The sequence below is a fragment of the Trachymyrmex cornetzi genome, unplaced genomic scaffold, assembly GCF_001594075.2.
Source record: "Trachymyrmex cornetzi isolate Tcor2-1 unplaced genomic scaffold, Tcor1.1 scaffold646, whole genome shotgun sequence".
NCBI classification, from domain to species: Eukaryota; Metazoa; Arthropoda; class Insecta; order Hymenoptera; family Formicidae; genus Trachymyrmex; species Trachymyrmex cornetzi.
In genome coordinates this window covers 783582-800194 of record NW_017299966.1, presented here as the reverse complement: position 1 = coordinate 800194, position 16613 = coordinate 783582, and the positions used below count along the sequence as shown (strand labels likewise).

The 16613-nt window shown below is 40.9% G+C and overlaps 1 protein-coding gene across 1 annotated transcript; it reads right to left on the bottom strand.

Moving 5' to 3' along the window:
* Nucleotides 1-757: 757 nt before the first annotated feature.
* On the bottom strand, nucleotides 758-15173 carry Hmx (H6 family homeobox). Its single transcript, XM_018516614.1, has 3 exons — nucleotides 14566-15173; nucleotides 4237-4595; nucleotides 758-1786 (listed from the first exon to the last, which is right to left on the bottom strand). The coding sequence occupies exons 1-3, from the start codon at nucleotides 15171-15173 to the stop codon at nucleotides 942-944; spliced, it is 1812 nt and encodes a 603-aa protein (XP_018372116.1). The 3' UTR covers nucleotides 758-941.
* Between the last annotated feature and the right edge of the window lie 1440 nt (nucleotides 15174-16613).

The following is a 16613-nucleotide window of genomic DNA, read 5'->3' as shown; positions in this document are numbered from 1 at the left end:
AAATGGGATATCCATTCTCCAATGCTAAATATAATATCATTTTTATGACAATGTGATATATTGTATCAATTTTGCACATCTTTTTTTTTGCTAATTTATTTCGAGGTGAACAAATTGACTTATATAAAGCCTTTTTATCGAGCATTAAAAATAATTTTACGAAATTATTTGCAAGAGATAATACTTTTCTAGATAATAACAAAGATGTGAATAGACATGAATATTAGTCTACTATGCTCAGAAAACGTAGAGTTTCAACTTATTGAGTTTATATTCTAACGGAAATAATATTCTAACAATAATTTTATTTATTGCTATTATATATTATTAAAATTTGTATAAGTAAAATATTATTTTATATATTCTTTTATCTATGAGTATTTTAGATTAGCTTCCCTAGTAATTATGAATACACAATCACGAGAGAAAATTCTTATACATTTATACAAATGTTTTCAGTAAAATGATGATCGCTAGAACGTGTCACTCATTTAAAAATAACGTAGAACGTGAGTACAATTAAAATTGTATGAGATAATCTTTCTCTTATATAATTGAGATATAAAAGCGAATCAAAACTCTACATTTCTCGCGCATACTCACATTTATCCACATCGTCCAGGGTCCGCACATTAGAAAAGCATTTAAAAATTCCAACGCTCTCGAATTACCGTCGCGTCGCGTCGCGACGCGTCGAGGGGACAGCCGTGTCCGTGTCGCGGGATCGATCAGGGGACGTCACTCGTCAGTCCGTGTCGATTATCGTGCGTGCGCTCGCCTCGTTGCCGTCGCATCGTTCACTCGACATCGATTAGCCAGACGGCGCGGTCCAGCCGAGAAGGCGTCGCCGTCGTCGCATCGTTGACGGTGATGATGTTGTTGTTCAGGGTCGTCGTCTCCCGCAGCAACCGCACGCTACCCTCGTAAGTCGTCGGACGGTGTTATTGCGAGGACGTCCGCGGTGGTTGGCCGTTGGGCGGCGGCGGAGGCGGGGGCGGCGGTTGCGGGTGCACCTGGTGGGACAAGAGACTATGCGCCTGCACGTGGGCCGCCGCCGGGTGGTGATGGTGATGTTGATGGTGATGGGAGTAGAAGATGGGCTGCGCCGTGGGGGGCGCGCACGAGGTGCCGACGCCGACGCCGACACCAACACCGACGCCCACCCCGACGCCGACCGAGGGCGACAGGGCGGAGGTCGTACCTACCGAGGACGGCACCGGGGCTCCCGGCGGTCCCGGCGCCGTCACCGACACGCCGGCGGGAACGCCGCTGCTGGCTGACGCTTCGTGGGACAGAATCGGCACCCTGACTAGCCTCTGGGTGGCATGGGCCATGTTCGCCGCCTCCAGCTCAGCGGCCAACTGCCGTTTCCACTTGTTCCGCCGATTCTGGAACCATATCTTCACTTGAGTCTCTGTCAGCCTGAGCGAGGCGGCGAGGCCGGCGCGCTCCGACGACGAAAGGTAGCGCTTCATGTCGAACGTGCTCTCTAATTGGAACACTTGTGACCGAGAGAACACTGTCCTAGTCTTCTTCTTGCGCTTTATACTATTCGACTCGCGACCGTCTACGCCAACTTGCACGTTGTTTTGGCCGTTACTATTGCCATTGCCACCGCCACCACCACCGCCGCCCACCGAAGTGCCATGGAGACTCGTCGACGTCGACTCGCCTTCACCGTCGGCATCCGCACAGTCGTCACCTTCATCGTCGTGCACCTCGTCACCACTCGATGGACTCCTCGCGCGGTGTAGACGATCATCGGCGTTGTCATCGTCGAGTTCGTCTGGAGGAAGATACACGTGTTGATTTCAATCACCGTACAGCTTCTCTATTTATATAAACTGCTTTTCAATATAAAAAACATATCTGATTTTCACACATGTATTTATTTCGAATTTTTTTTTCATATGTTTTTCTTGTTCTGGAACCTATCGAAACTATTCTCGCTTATCGATTATTATTAATATTATTATATCGTTGTATCAATAGACACGAATTTTCTCTTAAAATTGTTATATATACATATATAACGTTTTTTAAAAACAAAGAAAATTATAATTACTTTCCTCTTCCAATGCAATTATCTTTGCTCACAATTAAAAGCTTCCGGACACTTTTTACTTAGAATCGATAGCTCCTCGTAGAGTTATATTTTTCTGTTAATTATCTCTTTTGTTTCACAAGTTACTGAAATACAAAGATCTTTTTATTTACGAGGATTATTATCCTTCAACTGGGATTATTCTTAACAAGTAACGCGGGATAAGTCTGATTAATGGCGCAAAAATTCGCGGAGATCAGAGAATTGCGATATCGTGTAACGATAACGAATAATGATATTTGTAATGTGCGTGAAGTATGAAAGACACATCGTGTATATTTATCGATATAATCAAATCGTTAACGAGAGAAAGATAAACGCGTTAATCGCTTTTCTTTTTAAACGCGATCCGTATACGTCAATCAGTCTGGTGAGAGCGCTTTGAATTTACAAATTCTCTCTCACGCGCGCTCCGATAAATCGCCATTATACATTTCTCTATCCGTATTGAATATTTAATCAATTAATAGAATGCTAATTAATATTCTATTAATCCATTTTGACATAATTGCTGCGTATTGAATTCCCTATGCCGCTATCGATACAAATGCATCATCCAATGACATTATTTGCGATGTATACCTACATATTTGTATGAAATACCGTTATACAGTTGTGTGTCTTTTGTGATGAGAACGTAAAGGAAACAATAAAACATGCAATAATTTATTCATTTCCTACAAATATTTTCTCTATTATTATGTCTTTATTAATTGGTGTGTGATATTCCATGTACGCAAAATCGAGGATAAATATGATCGTTTTATTTTTAGCGACAAAATGTCATTAATATGTGTGTAGAATGTTTAATCCTTTCTCTCTACAAATGATCGTTGTGGCACAGACAAAAAGTCGGCTGAAACGAAACTAGATACGATACATTTTTATAATCAATAATTTGATATTTGTTATACCGGAAATATAATCGAGCAGAACATATTTTTAAAAATATGTGCTTTTCAACTTTTTTTGTTCGTAAAGTGAGAATCATTATTATTTACCATTAAAACAAGATTTATTAAAAAATCTGTTGATTTCGTGTACAGCCTTAAATATATTTTCTCTTTTTTTTTCCCCCCATTTTTTCTGTACAATTGCTTTAAATATATTCGCTTGTTTTCGAAAAAATTGCTGATTTTGAAAAAAATGTAATTTTCGGCCATATTAAGATTTATATAAAAACAAAAATAACGCAACTAAGCACTAAGCAGTTGTTATTATCGTTATCATATAACTTAAACCGTTAAAGAATTTAACGTTGTAAGATGGAACTGGTAATTATGCAAGTGTGTTGATAGGTGGGAATGGTAACTGCCTAAGTGCTTAGGCAAGGTGGCAGAAGCAAAACGATCGTTGGGTAAGGCGATCGACGTTGGTTTGTCATGATGGAAGCCGTGGAAGCCTTACGCGTAGTTGTATACGCGAAGATATACACATAGATACACGAGCGCGTCTATAACGCGCACGCAGACAATATATCTGTATATCTATAGAGGTCCCCCCCCCCGCGTTAACCTTCGTTTTCCTTCGCCTTTTCTTCGCGATCTATACGAGTTAGCGATTCCATGTTTCAATCGTCTTGAAATATCAGTCTGTGCATCTTGATGTGTCTAACATATTTTAGGAATTTCTTCAGTCGAGAGCACACATTTTTTGGAGTTGATCGAGCTGAGAAAGTTTTATATTATTATCGAGCAGAGAGAAGTAATAAAATTTTTATATGTATATAATCAAAAACGTTTATTTATTTATTTTTCTCAGAGGCATATTTTTGAGATATAGATAATATTTTATTTTTCTTTAGAATAATTTAATTATTACAATAATTATTATGAAATAACGATTAAGGAAAGTCTATTTTGGACACATCAGACATAAAATACGAGTATCTCGTTTCTTAATTATACGTTTCGGTTTCCACTTAATAAAAAAATGTGAAAAGAGAGAGAGAGAGAGAGAGCTTCAGATTACTTTTGTCTGACTCGGCGAAAGCCGATGTTCGAGACCTCAGTTGCGAAACAATGTTAACATCTCCTTTCGACCGCGGCGCGCGTTTTCCCTCGGATTATCCTTAATAAGCCGTCTCGATCTGCCTGAGTAGGCGAGCGAGCAGGGAAGAGAATCGAACTCACCTCGGTGAGGAAAAGATGCGGACGCGGGACTGACGCGGCTGAGGGTGCCGACCACGTCGCTTGGCGAGGGATGCTCGAGCGTCTGCAGGCTGTGCGCCGGCCTCCATGGAAACGGCCAGCCGGCGCCGCCGAGTAGAACGCCACGAATGCCGTCGGCGTCGACAATGTCCGGTGATTGGCCGGCAACCTGCACGGCATTGCTGAGGGCGGACGAAGCCGCGGCGGCCAGCCGCGAATGATGCTGATGCTGCTGTTGTTGCTGCTGATGGAGATGCTGCAGGGTCGATGGGTAGAACAGGCTGCCGATGCCGACTGGGTATCGACTTGCTATCAATCTACAACAAGAGATGACAAAAGTCCTTTTATAATCATTATTAAATATCATGTAATATAGATCCAAGGATTTGCGAATAATATTATAATAATTTAAATCCACAGGAGAAGCAAGATTCTTTTCAATAAAAAGATTTTAGTTTAGTAAATCCTATATAAATTTCTCAGATAAACTTCATTTTGATTTTAATTAAGAATGAATCGATTAATCCGGAGTGAAATTTTTTTCTTAACTAAAACGTTGAGACATAGATAGGTTCTCGAAATCAGAAGTGATTAAAAGCAAAAAGATATCTAGTTTTCAATTGACTTTCTGAGAAATTAAAAAAAATTTTTTCACACAAAATTTATATGCAGGAAACTTTACTCTTCAGATTTCTAATTTGGATTGACTTTTTGTTATAACGATTATTAATCGACGAATATTTTTTAAGACATGAAAGATTTATACATATATATTTATATACATTAATATAATCTTATAATAGTTTTTCTTAATAGTTAAATGTAATTACATTATTATAACATGATGCAAACGTGAGGAATAATAGGAGTAATTAAACGTCAAGTATCAATTGGTATAGACAGATCGCGCCAAGTTTGTGAGTTTCGTTTAATATGCGACTAAAAAAGAAATGAGCGAACATCACGAACAAGTCGAGTATGGTCTCTAGCTTTGTTTATAAAAGAAATTTATGAACCGTCGCCACACGTGTAAATATACGTGTGAATAAAGTCTATATGTGACGCAGGTATATAGTTGGAGCATGCGGGATCGTTACGTTTGGGATAAGTGCCGTCGCTCGTAGCTCGTAGCCGACGGCTATTACCATTCAGATTTACTCAACCACTCGGGAGAAAGCAAAGCTCTTCACTGAATAGAATATATTTGGAAACGGTGTTTGCACCGCAACAATAGCTGGACGTGCTACGAATAAACGCTCGACTGGTTATTAAGAGCAAAAATCCGCTTAGAGCAAGGAGCTCTCGAGAAAATCGTCGCGTTGACCAGGGGAGAAGCATACCTGCGCGCGTCGCGGACCCTTCCGGTGGCAAATTCAGTAGCAGCTTTATGCGGAAACCTTGATTAACACGATGAATGCTGTGCTGGTCACTAGTAAACGGCACTTGAATTTTTAGTGGCGCCTTGCCGATCACCAGTGATTGGTGCTGACCCGTTGCTACCAAATTCACAAAATATACAAAACTCGTGCAAAATAACATTTCTAAATATAATTAATATTAAAGTAATAGTCTCTAAAGCAATAAACGTACTATGTATATCATAATTTTGCATTATTCACAATTGTATATTTTATTGATACAAATCCAACACAGTGTGAAAATTTCATTCCGGCGTTGCTAGAGGGATACAAACGAATTAGAGTCGGTATCCAATATGTTAAAATTATTTGTAATCATAACGTAGTTTCCAATACTCGTTTCTTTAAACAATCATATAAATACGACATCAATATAACAATGTTAACAAAATTATATAATAAAACTTTTCTGAAATTATGCGAATTTAGTGGCTCTGTTTTGGTCGGGATCTTCTTTAGATCGCTTATCGGTAAATCTGTCTTTGGGTCTTCACGGTTGGTTGTCCTCTGATTGTTATTTCGCCGCTTATGTGCTTCTCTCTCTCTCTCTTTTTCGTTACTTCCGATCACAGCTAAGCGCCATTGTTGCAGCTGCACGCGTCGAAACTTAATGCGACAGTAACCGATTTGTGGTGAAGAGAAATATAGGCAAGCAGGATCCGTCGGTCGACTGGCTGATATCGGCAGGCAGGGCAGGTTGTTGGTCAGGCATGTGGGCCGAGGAGGCTTCGGAAGCCCTAGCACTTTCCCGTGTTTCTTCCTCGCTTCCCCGTTGTAGTCCGTCTGCGACGAGGCGATCTGATCTCGTTTCGATACGCGCTCGCCACATGAAAGCGCATTTGACTTTGTTTGCCATCGTATGAGTAGCACTTTATGCTCATTTTGGCCTCGTTTGCGATGTTAGATATATGGTAAACAATTTATTCTAATGTTCCACCTCGCGATACCATCAGTTTAATAGTTGGTTACATTTACTTTGCAAATTTATCCGAAAATATTCTTTATTCTTCATATTGAGATCATGTAATACAATTTCTTAAGAAATTTTGTAATAATATCGGTCAACGTGTACTTAAAGAAATTCTATAATTTGATATTATTGTCTTGAGAAGCTAAATATTATATATATTGTATAAGAGTCCGATTAAATAGATAGCAAATATGTTATAAAATGCGAACCCTTTCCGTTCTTCAAGCAAGAGGTGGTTTACGAAATCTACTCTTATTGGCTGAATCGATTGGATGTTGATCTCCTTTTTAACTTAATCTTCTTGTATCAACGATACTCGCACTTATGTAAGTTAATGCCACGTCGATTCCACACGTGTTAATCGTTTATCACTAGGAGGAAGTCACGTTAGGCGATAGGTACGACATAACAATATAACGACAATGATGACGACGACGAGGCTGCCTGGGATCGAAGTAAAGGAGGAATTAAGACCCTTCCTAAGAGAATTCCTCAACGACACGCGATCTTTGATACGCCTCTTCCCCACGATTCTCCCGGCATCGAGACGAGATATCGAGGTATTCTCAAGAAGGCTTCGCGCGGTTAACGGGAGAGGAGAAATGACGACCCGGGTACACACAAATGCTCCGGAAAAGATAAAGGAAATCTGACAACCGCCTGTTTTGTAAGCATTCAGAGACCCTTCTCTGAAGGAGCAGGTATAAACAGCAAACACTCGGATCTCTCTCGGTGGAGAGATCCACCACCATTTACTGCCTAATTCTGCAGGTCTTACGTCTTAGACTGCCGCGAACACTCAACCTGGCTGACTAGGTTTACGAGTCTTATACTCTCTACGTAGGTAGGCACTCAAGGACTTTTCTCAGCGATACCTCCTTTTAACGCGCTCTCTCGAATCTCTCTAGATCATCAAGCATGCATTTGACTCGCGTGATTCGCTTTTGATTTCTGTTTCTCTCCTGTCGTCGATGATCTTTCAGGTGTAACAATTGTATTTAAGCGTTTATATTTGATTTCCAGTTTTCTATTTTGTGCAGCTTTTTGATTCTGCATGTAATAATATTTTAATTTTTAACTTAACCCACAAGTACCTTGGTTTTTGGTACCCTTACTACACACGATGGGTCTTTCGTGTCCTCAATTAATTTTCATCACTTTTACAAGTATATAAAAATTATTAAGCAATTTTTACGTATATGCTGACATCTTTAGAAAGTATTTGTAAAGTTTGTATATTTATTATAAATTGTCATATACAATTGTTGTATATAATATTGTCATATGTAAATCAAAGAAAAGAAATTCGCAGAACATGAATGACTCAAAGGTGTATATCAAAGGTTAATTTGTTTATTTTATTACTATAAAGTAGTTGAAGAAAAATTTGTAAAAGAGAGAAATAATTAATAACTGTGTGTGTGTGTTATTTATGCTGTTATATATACATATATATATATATATATACATATTTGTAATGAAGCCACGAAATAAATTTCTAACAAGACAAACTAATTGGAAACTAATTGGAATTTTCTTATTTGTTTGCTCTATAGATTTTTAAATTATCGATTTTATATCTTCTAAAATTCAATATCACTATAATAAAAATTCCTTTTTATGATTTCCCTGTTGGAAAATTTGATTTAAATTCATTCAAGGATACTATAATTTATTACGTGCAGAAATATTAATTTATTTGCATATATAATAGTTGCATCTTACCGCAATATTAAAAATTCTTTTTAAAGAATTCGTTTCTTTTTTTTAGCATTTATTTCATTAGGCCTATATAAATTTTTTATACGAGACGCTCGAGTTATCTTTATTGGGCATTTCCGTTAAAATTTTCCCTCCGTGTCTTCAACGACGTGTTATACCGCTTGCTTGTATTGATTATTATTCTACCTCTGCTTGCGCGCTCAGTAAGTGCCATTCTCAAATATAAACTCTTTATGCCGTTAACGATCGCTCGTAATACGATACGTTTCGTCGTGTATCGTTACACCGAGGGTAGTTAGGAGCGCAGCGAAGAAAGAGAAGTCGATCGCGTTCACTAGCGAAAGTGCGCCCAAAGCGGTTTGCAATCTGTATGTTCAACATGCGATCATCACGTTGTGCTTTACAGAGAAAAATAAAAACAAAAGGGCAAAGAAAACGGGCGAAAAATAGATTATCGGATATTAATGAGGAAAAATAAATAGAAAAGAAGTAGATGGATGGGATAAATTTTCAAGTTATGTTTATTACACCGCGACTCGGAGAGAATGTTAAGAAGCATTCTTTTATACATATATTCCTTTTGCATATTACTTATTTTAATCCGAGATTTTTAATTTCTCTCTTTCCCATACATGCGTGTAATTGCAACACGATGAAATCTATTGTTAACACTGTGTCTTATAAAGCGTCGTCAGGATGACCCAACAACGATTTATTGGCTTTCAAAGCGTTCGACTAAATCCGCTAGCTGGCTTCGTTACATTATTGGCTTGCGATAGACGGAACGATTTCCATGTTTACAGCAATAACTTGGTCTCGATGTGTATTCTCTAAAGAAAATTATTATTATACTGTAAAAATGTTTCTTGATATACAAATTTCTCGATAAACTTCAAAGTTTTATGAAGAAATAATATAGAACTGATATAGAATTATATAAGTTATAACAAGTTTCTTAAAATTGATACATATTAGAAGTGTGACATGCTAATGTGTTATATATCTATTTATATTGTAATTCCGTTTGGACTCTCATATCAGTCATATCTTCTTTTTGTGTAACTTTTTAACCAAGGATTTGCTACTTCGTAGACGAAGCAGTGTCGAATGAATTCGGAGGGAATTGTATTCAACGCAATTACGATTCGTGATCCATACTGCCGCCGCCATCGCTCATCCCGAGCATTTGTTCCCAACGTTGAAACATCCATATCGCTCGCGAATAGGCGATCATACACAATAGGCTTTATCGTATCTTCCTTTGAAACTTGTAGCGCGATCCCACCCTAATTAACGAATCATTCATCAGTGCTGTAATTAACGAGGCGGTCTCTGTCGCGGATTATATCAGACGGATCTTCTGTTCGCGGTCCTACTGTGCTCGCGGTAACGTTTTTGCATGTAAGCCTTCGTGAAATCGCGAGCAAATCGAATAAAAAATATTTTCACGATACTCCGCGCCAGAATCAATGGACCGCGCGAACGAATTCGGAACGTATTGAGAACAGACAAGATGGACGCGCGCGTGAAGAGATAATTAATTCTTCTAAATATATAGGGCTTGCGATGAAATCCAGTTACTTTGTCCCAACGTAATTTTCCAGAATAAATACATAGGCCGTTTTCTTTAGGAATTTGATGTACGTAATAATTTTAATTAAATATAAAAATTTAATTAAATATAAAAAGCTCAGTGTAGATTAAAATTCGAACAAAGTAAGAAAGGGGATTGTGAGTTAAACCAAGTGTTTGTACAATAAATTCAAAATTATATTAACATAATTAAAGGTTAAAATCGACAAATGTTTTGACCTCAACGTTAGGTCATTCTTCACAGTGTAATCGCAAAACTAACTTTAAATTATAACAGATATATACATATTTCAAATACGCTATTGGTAAAACTAGAAATTACAATTTTAATTAATTTGAAGTCGATGGCATCTTTAATAAGATTTACGTATTCAGAACACGATATATACGTGTCAGTTATGAAGATACGAAGAACTCTTCGGTTCAAGTCGCGCATTAAAGAGGAGTCGGATGCGATTGTTACAATTTCATAAAGCGCGCATATTATACCGGGCGTATCCAGCGCGTAAATCCCTGTGCGAGTACTTACTCCCCTGTAGAGAAATATTATTATTTGATCAGTTAAGTTATATATATATAGAAGATGGATAGTGCTCTGCTGAGATCGCATGGCGCCAACTTCTCTCTTCACGACCTTGGCGAACGAGAATCTCAGGCTGGTGTAGAGCGGCGATTTAATAATAAATCGAGCCTAGAACTTGCGCACTTCCTCCCGGAAGAGACGTAAGGGCTCCTCACTCGATAGCAAATGGGCCGCGGGATAGGTAGCCTGTTTCTCGAGGGAATCTTAGGCTCCTTAACCTTGGACTATACGCGTACGGCGTTTCATCCGCATCCATTATGCACTCTACGCCTAATTGATTTTTTGCCGTCCCCTCCTCTTATCGATGCGCGCGTTTTCGATAATAAATTTCGGTTGCCAGTTGCTCGTGACGTTAATTAGCGCGCTTGCAAAATTATGCCCTGGACACGCGCGTTTTACGTGTGCGTATGTGCATGTATATATGTGTGAAAATTGCACAAACGCGCGCGATCATCGCGTAATTCTATACCAGCACGCAAATTTTTGTTGAATTGCATTTAAACGCGTAAATGGATCCGAACGGAATATATATACGCATTTGTAATTTTACGTATCGCCGCGGAGCGGTTATTACAAGCGAGATGCGCCTCTTTCGTAACCCTTTGTGATGTGTGAATTATGTCGTGCATTACCAGGAAATTTGTACCGTCATTGTATCCTTTTTGCAAGTTGCATTTGCACGTGATTTGTGCTTTCCTCACCGTCATTATTTAAAGAAGAAAACGAGTCGATTATTTTATCATATTATCGCACACATATCATGGATGTATAACAAAAACCTTCCAAAAGTCTAATTTATCCAATTCTTAATAAATTTGATAAAGACAATTAGATACAAATCAGAAATATTTCACATACACTTTGAAGAGTTTTACCGGATGCCATAAGGATGATGCCAAAATTCCCATTTCTCAGTGAAAATCGAATTACCTATGTGCTTTTGGCGAAAAGAAAATCTGTTTATTAAAGTTTAAGTACCATTTATCTGCCGCGATAAGTTCGTTTGCGTGACGGGCCCCACTCGACGCGGCTTTTCTCTGTTAGCGAAGTGTACCCCAACGGTGCATACGAGTGGAACTTAATCAAATGGTAAACGGGTGGAAAACAAGCAATCGTAACCGTCGTGTCGGCAGCCAAGCATGATGGCGAGGACGCGGAGAAAGGGCGCTAACGGGGACGAGAACGAGAACAGGGGGAGGTGGGTCGTCAATCGAGAAGGGGGTGTAAATCTGATAAAATCATCTCGAACCCTCGAACTCTCTCTCTCTCCTGCCCCTTGCGGCGGGCACAGTACCGTGCTCGGATTCCTCGTAGATATATCCGATAGCATGCGGGGGTCCACCTAAATAACGTAAGTAATGTAAGAGGGTGGTGTTGTTGCTACGGTTGTTATTAAATGAGACAGCCTAATAGGCCCATTACGGTCCCCTCGTCGGTCCATTCCCACATAATATAATCCTCACCGCACGCGCTCACTCGTTGTCGCTACCCCTTACCGTTTCGCCACCCCCGTGATATGTCGTGTATCTTGATCCGGGCGAGCTCACGCCTACGAAAATCTTCGGTCCACGACGCGACGGCTACGAAGAGCCTGGATACATCCCTTTCCGCCCGGTAATCCAAGTTGACGGGTGCGGACATTGGGTCGTGAAACAGGGTGTTCCGCATCAACCGAAAAATATCTCGAGCTTCTTTCAACAATTTCAAGTTGAGTTTTCTTTCGGTTAAAGGTGTCGAGGAGAAAACTCGTTCCGACTTAATAATTCTCAATTTTAAGCTTCATTTTTAAGCTTCTTGATAAAAGCAAGTCTTAATAAATAAAGTTTTTGTTAAAAGTCGACGAGAAATTAACCAAAAACAAAGTTTTATTATTGAGATATTTCCAGGATATTGACTTTTTACTAGAAAAGATACTTTCTTACACATATCTTTGTATAATTAAGGAAGATCAGCTTCTTAAATTAATCTGAGAGAGAGAGAGAGCTATAATTTTGAAATTATAATTCATAAAAATATATTTTCTTTAATTAACTTTGTAAGTTTTTTCGACGATGATCACAACGTTGATATGATGAAAATTAAGGTTCCCTCGATTTTTGTTAAATGGATGCTCTTATTAACGCGCGTGATACAGTTAATGCAATTTATACATCGCTAATGCGAAACGCGTCCCATCGTGCATTCGTACACGCGTTTGTGTATAATTATGCGAATAACGGTGGTGAAGAGTCGGAATATTAATCTATCGCAATGGTGTTGTCGAATCTCTCGGGTCAAAGCTTTGCGAATGCATGTTTTTATCGTGGAAAACGCTAGCGCGGCAGAGTTTCTAATTGCCTGAGAGAGGGCGCGGTCTTAATTTATTCAACAATTCCGCCAATTACGCGAGCGGCGAATATGAATAACGACGATGTTACGAATTAATTAATCATTAGCAAGTATTAGCAACTCCATTTACCGACACTTTTGCATTAATATTAAATGGCAACGGCATTGAATTAGCCGTTAAACGATGGCGTTTAAATCGTTAAATTATGCAGAGGGACTCTTTTCCTCTCCTTTTTTTTCTTTCGCAAATGCCCGTTAGGAATTTCCCTAACCACGTATTGTAAAATAGAAATTAAATTATATAAATACAAATCAACATGTTTTATGTATTTTACTCGGGTGACTGACGTACCGTTCTATGCGGTGAAATGCACGGCGATCGCCGATCAGTATAAAGGTTCGAATTTCGGCCAGTTATTTTGGCGGCACCAACCTATAAAATCGAAGGTCACATTGCCGCATCTGACTGAGTTTAATGTAACGGTTTTGTATCTGTATGCATTGTGTATACCAATAAACGATGCGCGCTATACACGTGTTTACGATGCAAAGTATACTAGCGATGTGTATCGCATTATTAATGAAATCAGTTGTGTTATTTTTCGCGAAAAAGCGTTCGCAGAAATAAAATGCCATTCTTGGGAATAACGCAAATCTTCCACTGTTAATCATTTTTAAGATCGAATTTAGAAACGCAAGGCTTCCGTTTTATAAGTTTCTTACCGAGAAGCTACTTTGCGCCCTTATACTGCGTATGATATATACTTACGGGATGTCATAGAAATCGCGATCGTTTGAAATTAAAAGAAAAAGAAGACTAATTACTTTGACAGTTCTTGATACGTCAATAGCTTTTAAGGTTTCAACAACCGATTAAGATAGAAAAAATTCGAAGAGTCGCAAAGTACAAATACTCGAAAAAAGAGGCTTATTCTTCATCTAAGCTTAAATGCGTAAATATTAAAATATGCGATGTTGAAAATTGCAGCGACAGGAGAAAATATAGGCAATTTTTCTTTCTTTTATAGAAAATAGGCATCTTTAGCGAAACTACATTCGAATAAACGTGTGCGACATCATTCTATACATGTATATCGTCTATCTTTTATTTCCTAAAACGAGACATGTAAAATTCATTGACGCATAACGTCATTTAAATCTTGTATTCAGTTTAAAAATATTCTCCACGTACGTAAATAATGCAAAAGTTACTCAATTGACGGAAGTCAATTCGTCACTTCGGTTTTATAGTTTTATAGATATTACACAACGTAAACACGGCTGTACTATGACGAAACTGTACATTTTCGAACGATAACAATTGATGAGTATAACGTGACGTTAAATGCTCCACTAATTTTCATAATTATAGCAATGTCGAGAACAATAATCTTGTTTGCTCTTATCGTACCTAAAGTAATAATTGCAAGACACCTTTTCGCAAATTGTGGTAATGAGAAACATTTAATTATATATATATTGATTGAATAATAAAGTTTGGTGTATAAAAGCGACCGTTTTATGAAACTGATTTAGATACTCCATCGTCCAAGAGTTTCGTATATATTTACAGTTCCTTCTCATGAAATTTGTCAAAATTAAAAACGTAACGAAACAGAGAAATTCGTCACGTTATAAAATGTTGTCAATCATTTCCAAAGGAATTGAGGGAATCGAATCGAAAGCCATGTAGATACCTCGATAACATCGCGAGATCCGCCGACGCCTGGTGTCCTAGTAGTGGATTGGTAGAGGCATCGCCGGGTGGCGAAAAGGTCGCGGCTGGACTGGTAGCACTGGTAGCACATCCGATACCGATACCCGCGGAATTCGCTCTGGGCTCCAGTCCGGGGTGACCGGTTGCAGACAATCCGCCGCGTTGACCGCCGGACAGTCTCAAGGATGTGGGCGAGGATGAGATCCTTCCGGGGCTGCCGCATGACGGCGGGATTCTCTGCGAGTTCTGCGAGTTTGCTGGCGGTAACGGCGACGTCCGGTCGACGTCCGACGACTGTCTCTCGCCAGATCCCGTGGAAGTCGTCGAATCAACGGGCGGCGATTCCGGTCTGCCAAGGATGTTGGAGATACTGAAGGACGTGTACTGCGGATTGCAGGCAGGCCTGAGCGCCGGCTTGCTCACAGGGTCAAAGCTGAAGGAGTGGTGGTGATTGTTCAGGCCGCAGCCAGACTTGCCGTTCTTCTCCTGCAATAGCAACTCCGCCGGCGTGGAGCTACTCCTGGATCCCTCCAGCTCCAGATCCTCTTCCGACACAACCGACACTTCGATCTCCGTTTCGCCGGACATCCTTCGAGCCGGCCCGTCGGGGGAGATTCCTCGCTGCGGCACTTCTTCCGTGGCTAGCCTAGCTAGCCCGATACGACTTTTCGAACAAGGTCGGAGCTTTCGTTCCCGATGACAGCCGCGCTTCGTTTATATCAGGGGATATATTAGCCGACGTCGACCGGTCGCGATTTTCGGCGAAGCCGGTTAAGCGGTACCCGGCGTCGTTTTGCGCGACGCGACCCGGCGACTGTCCACCCCGGACGATCGCATATCAGGATATGTCACACAGGTACGTGGAGCGCGCGTTGCTGTCGTTGTCCGTCGACTCAGACGAGGTTGATCGCGCGACTCATCGGTAGTCGATGCGCGGCCGTCGCCAGGACGTCCTCGCGCGTCGTCGTGGATCGCAGACGGATCGCTCGATCGCGCGACATTCGTAAGCGATACCCTGGACGACAGGATGATAGGAGACAAGACACTTGGACGGCCCACCCTTCGCGGAGTCGCCCTCTCCCCCTATCGTCCTTCCGCCACCTACCACACCCCCTCTTTCTATCTTCACCTCTCTCCCTCTTTCTCTCTTACTCTCTCCTTTTTCACCACTACATGTCCGTTCCAGAGCCTGATACGTAACTTCTCCTCTCCTTTTCGCTTTCCGCTCTTTACCGTCCACCCACGTAAGCGTAAAACGTTCCCGCGTGAGTAGCACCGAGACGAGGTGCCCTATCGTGCCGTCACTTAAATTTTCTCGAGTCACTTTCACTGATTGTCGATCACTCCTCACAAAACCGATGGCATCGCGGGAGAGTTGTTTTGTCGTGATGCACGCAGTTTATGGGTTCTTCTGGATTGGAGGCCGAAACCGCGATTTTCGCACGACGATTTTCGTCGAGGAGACGAAAAAATCGGAAAGATCTCAGACGTATGTCTAGCCGTTTGGAGCCGGATGGAGAATTCGCAGTTGGTAAGAAAGTCGTATCGGTCCGTATCGGTCGCGAGCGACGACGCTGTATCCGCGTTGCGTCGCGTTGCGTCGCGTCGCGTCGCGTCGGAATTTCGACTCGCGCGCGTGTCGTTAGAGCGTCGGCGCGTGCTGGCGTGATGACAACGCGTTCGTATTAGAAAGAGAGCGATGCGCAAGCACCCTCGTGTCCTGCGATACGCTTCGCGGCGAGTGACGGGCCACGGCCGATGGGTGCACTGTGCTCGCACTATACTAAGGGTAGGAAAACGCCGGAGAAACCGCAGGTCACACGGACGGAGAAACTCGTTCTCGCACACGCGTAAACGCACACCCTTAGCTCGCGGCTCACACGTACGTATGTATGTATGTATGTATGTATACACTCGCGCGTTTGTTCGCTCATACGCGGCGGTGTGGCGGTGATACGAAGGCGAGAGGGTAGGAGCGCGAGGGTAGAAGCGCGAGGGGCGCGACAGAGGGGCAAGAAAGAGGGAGAA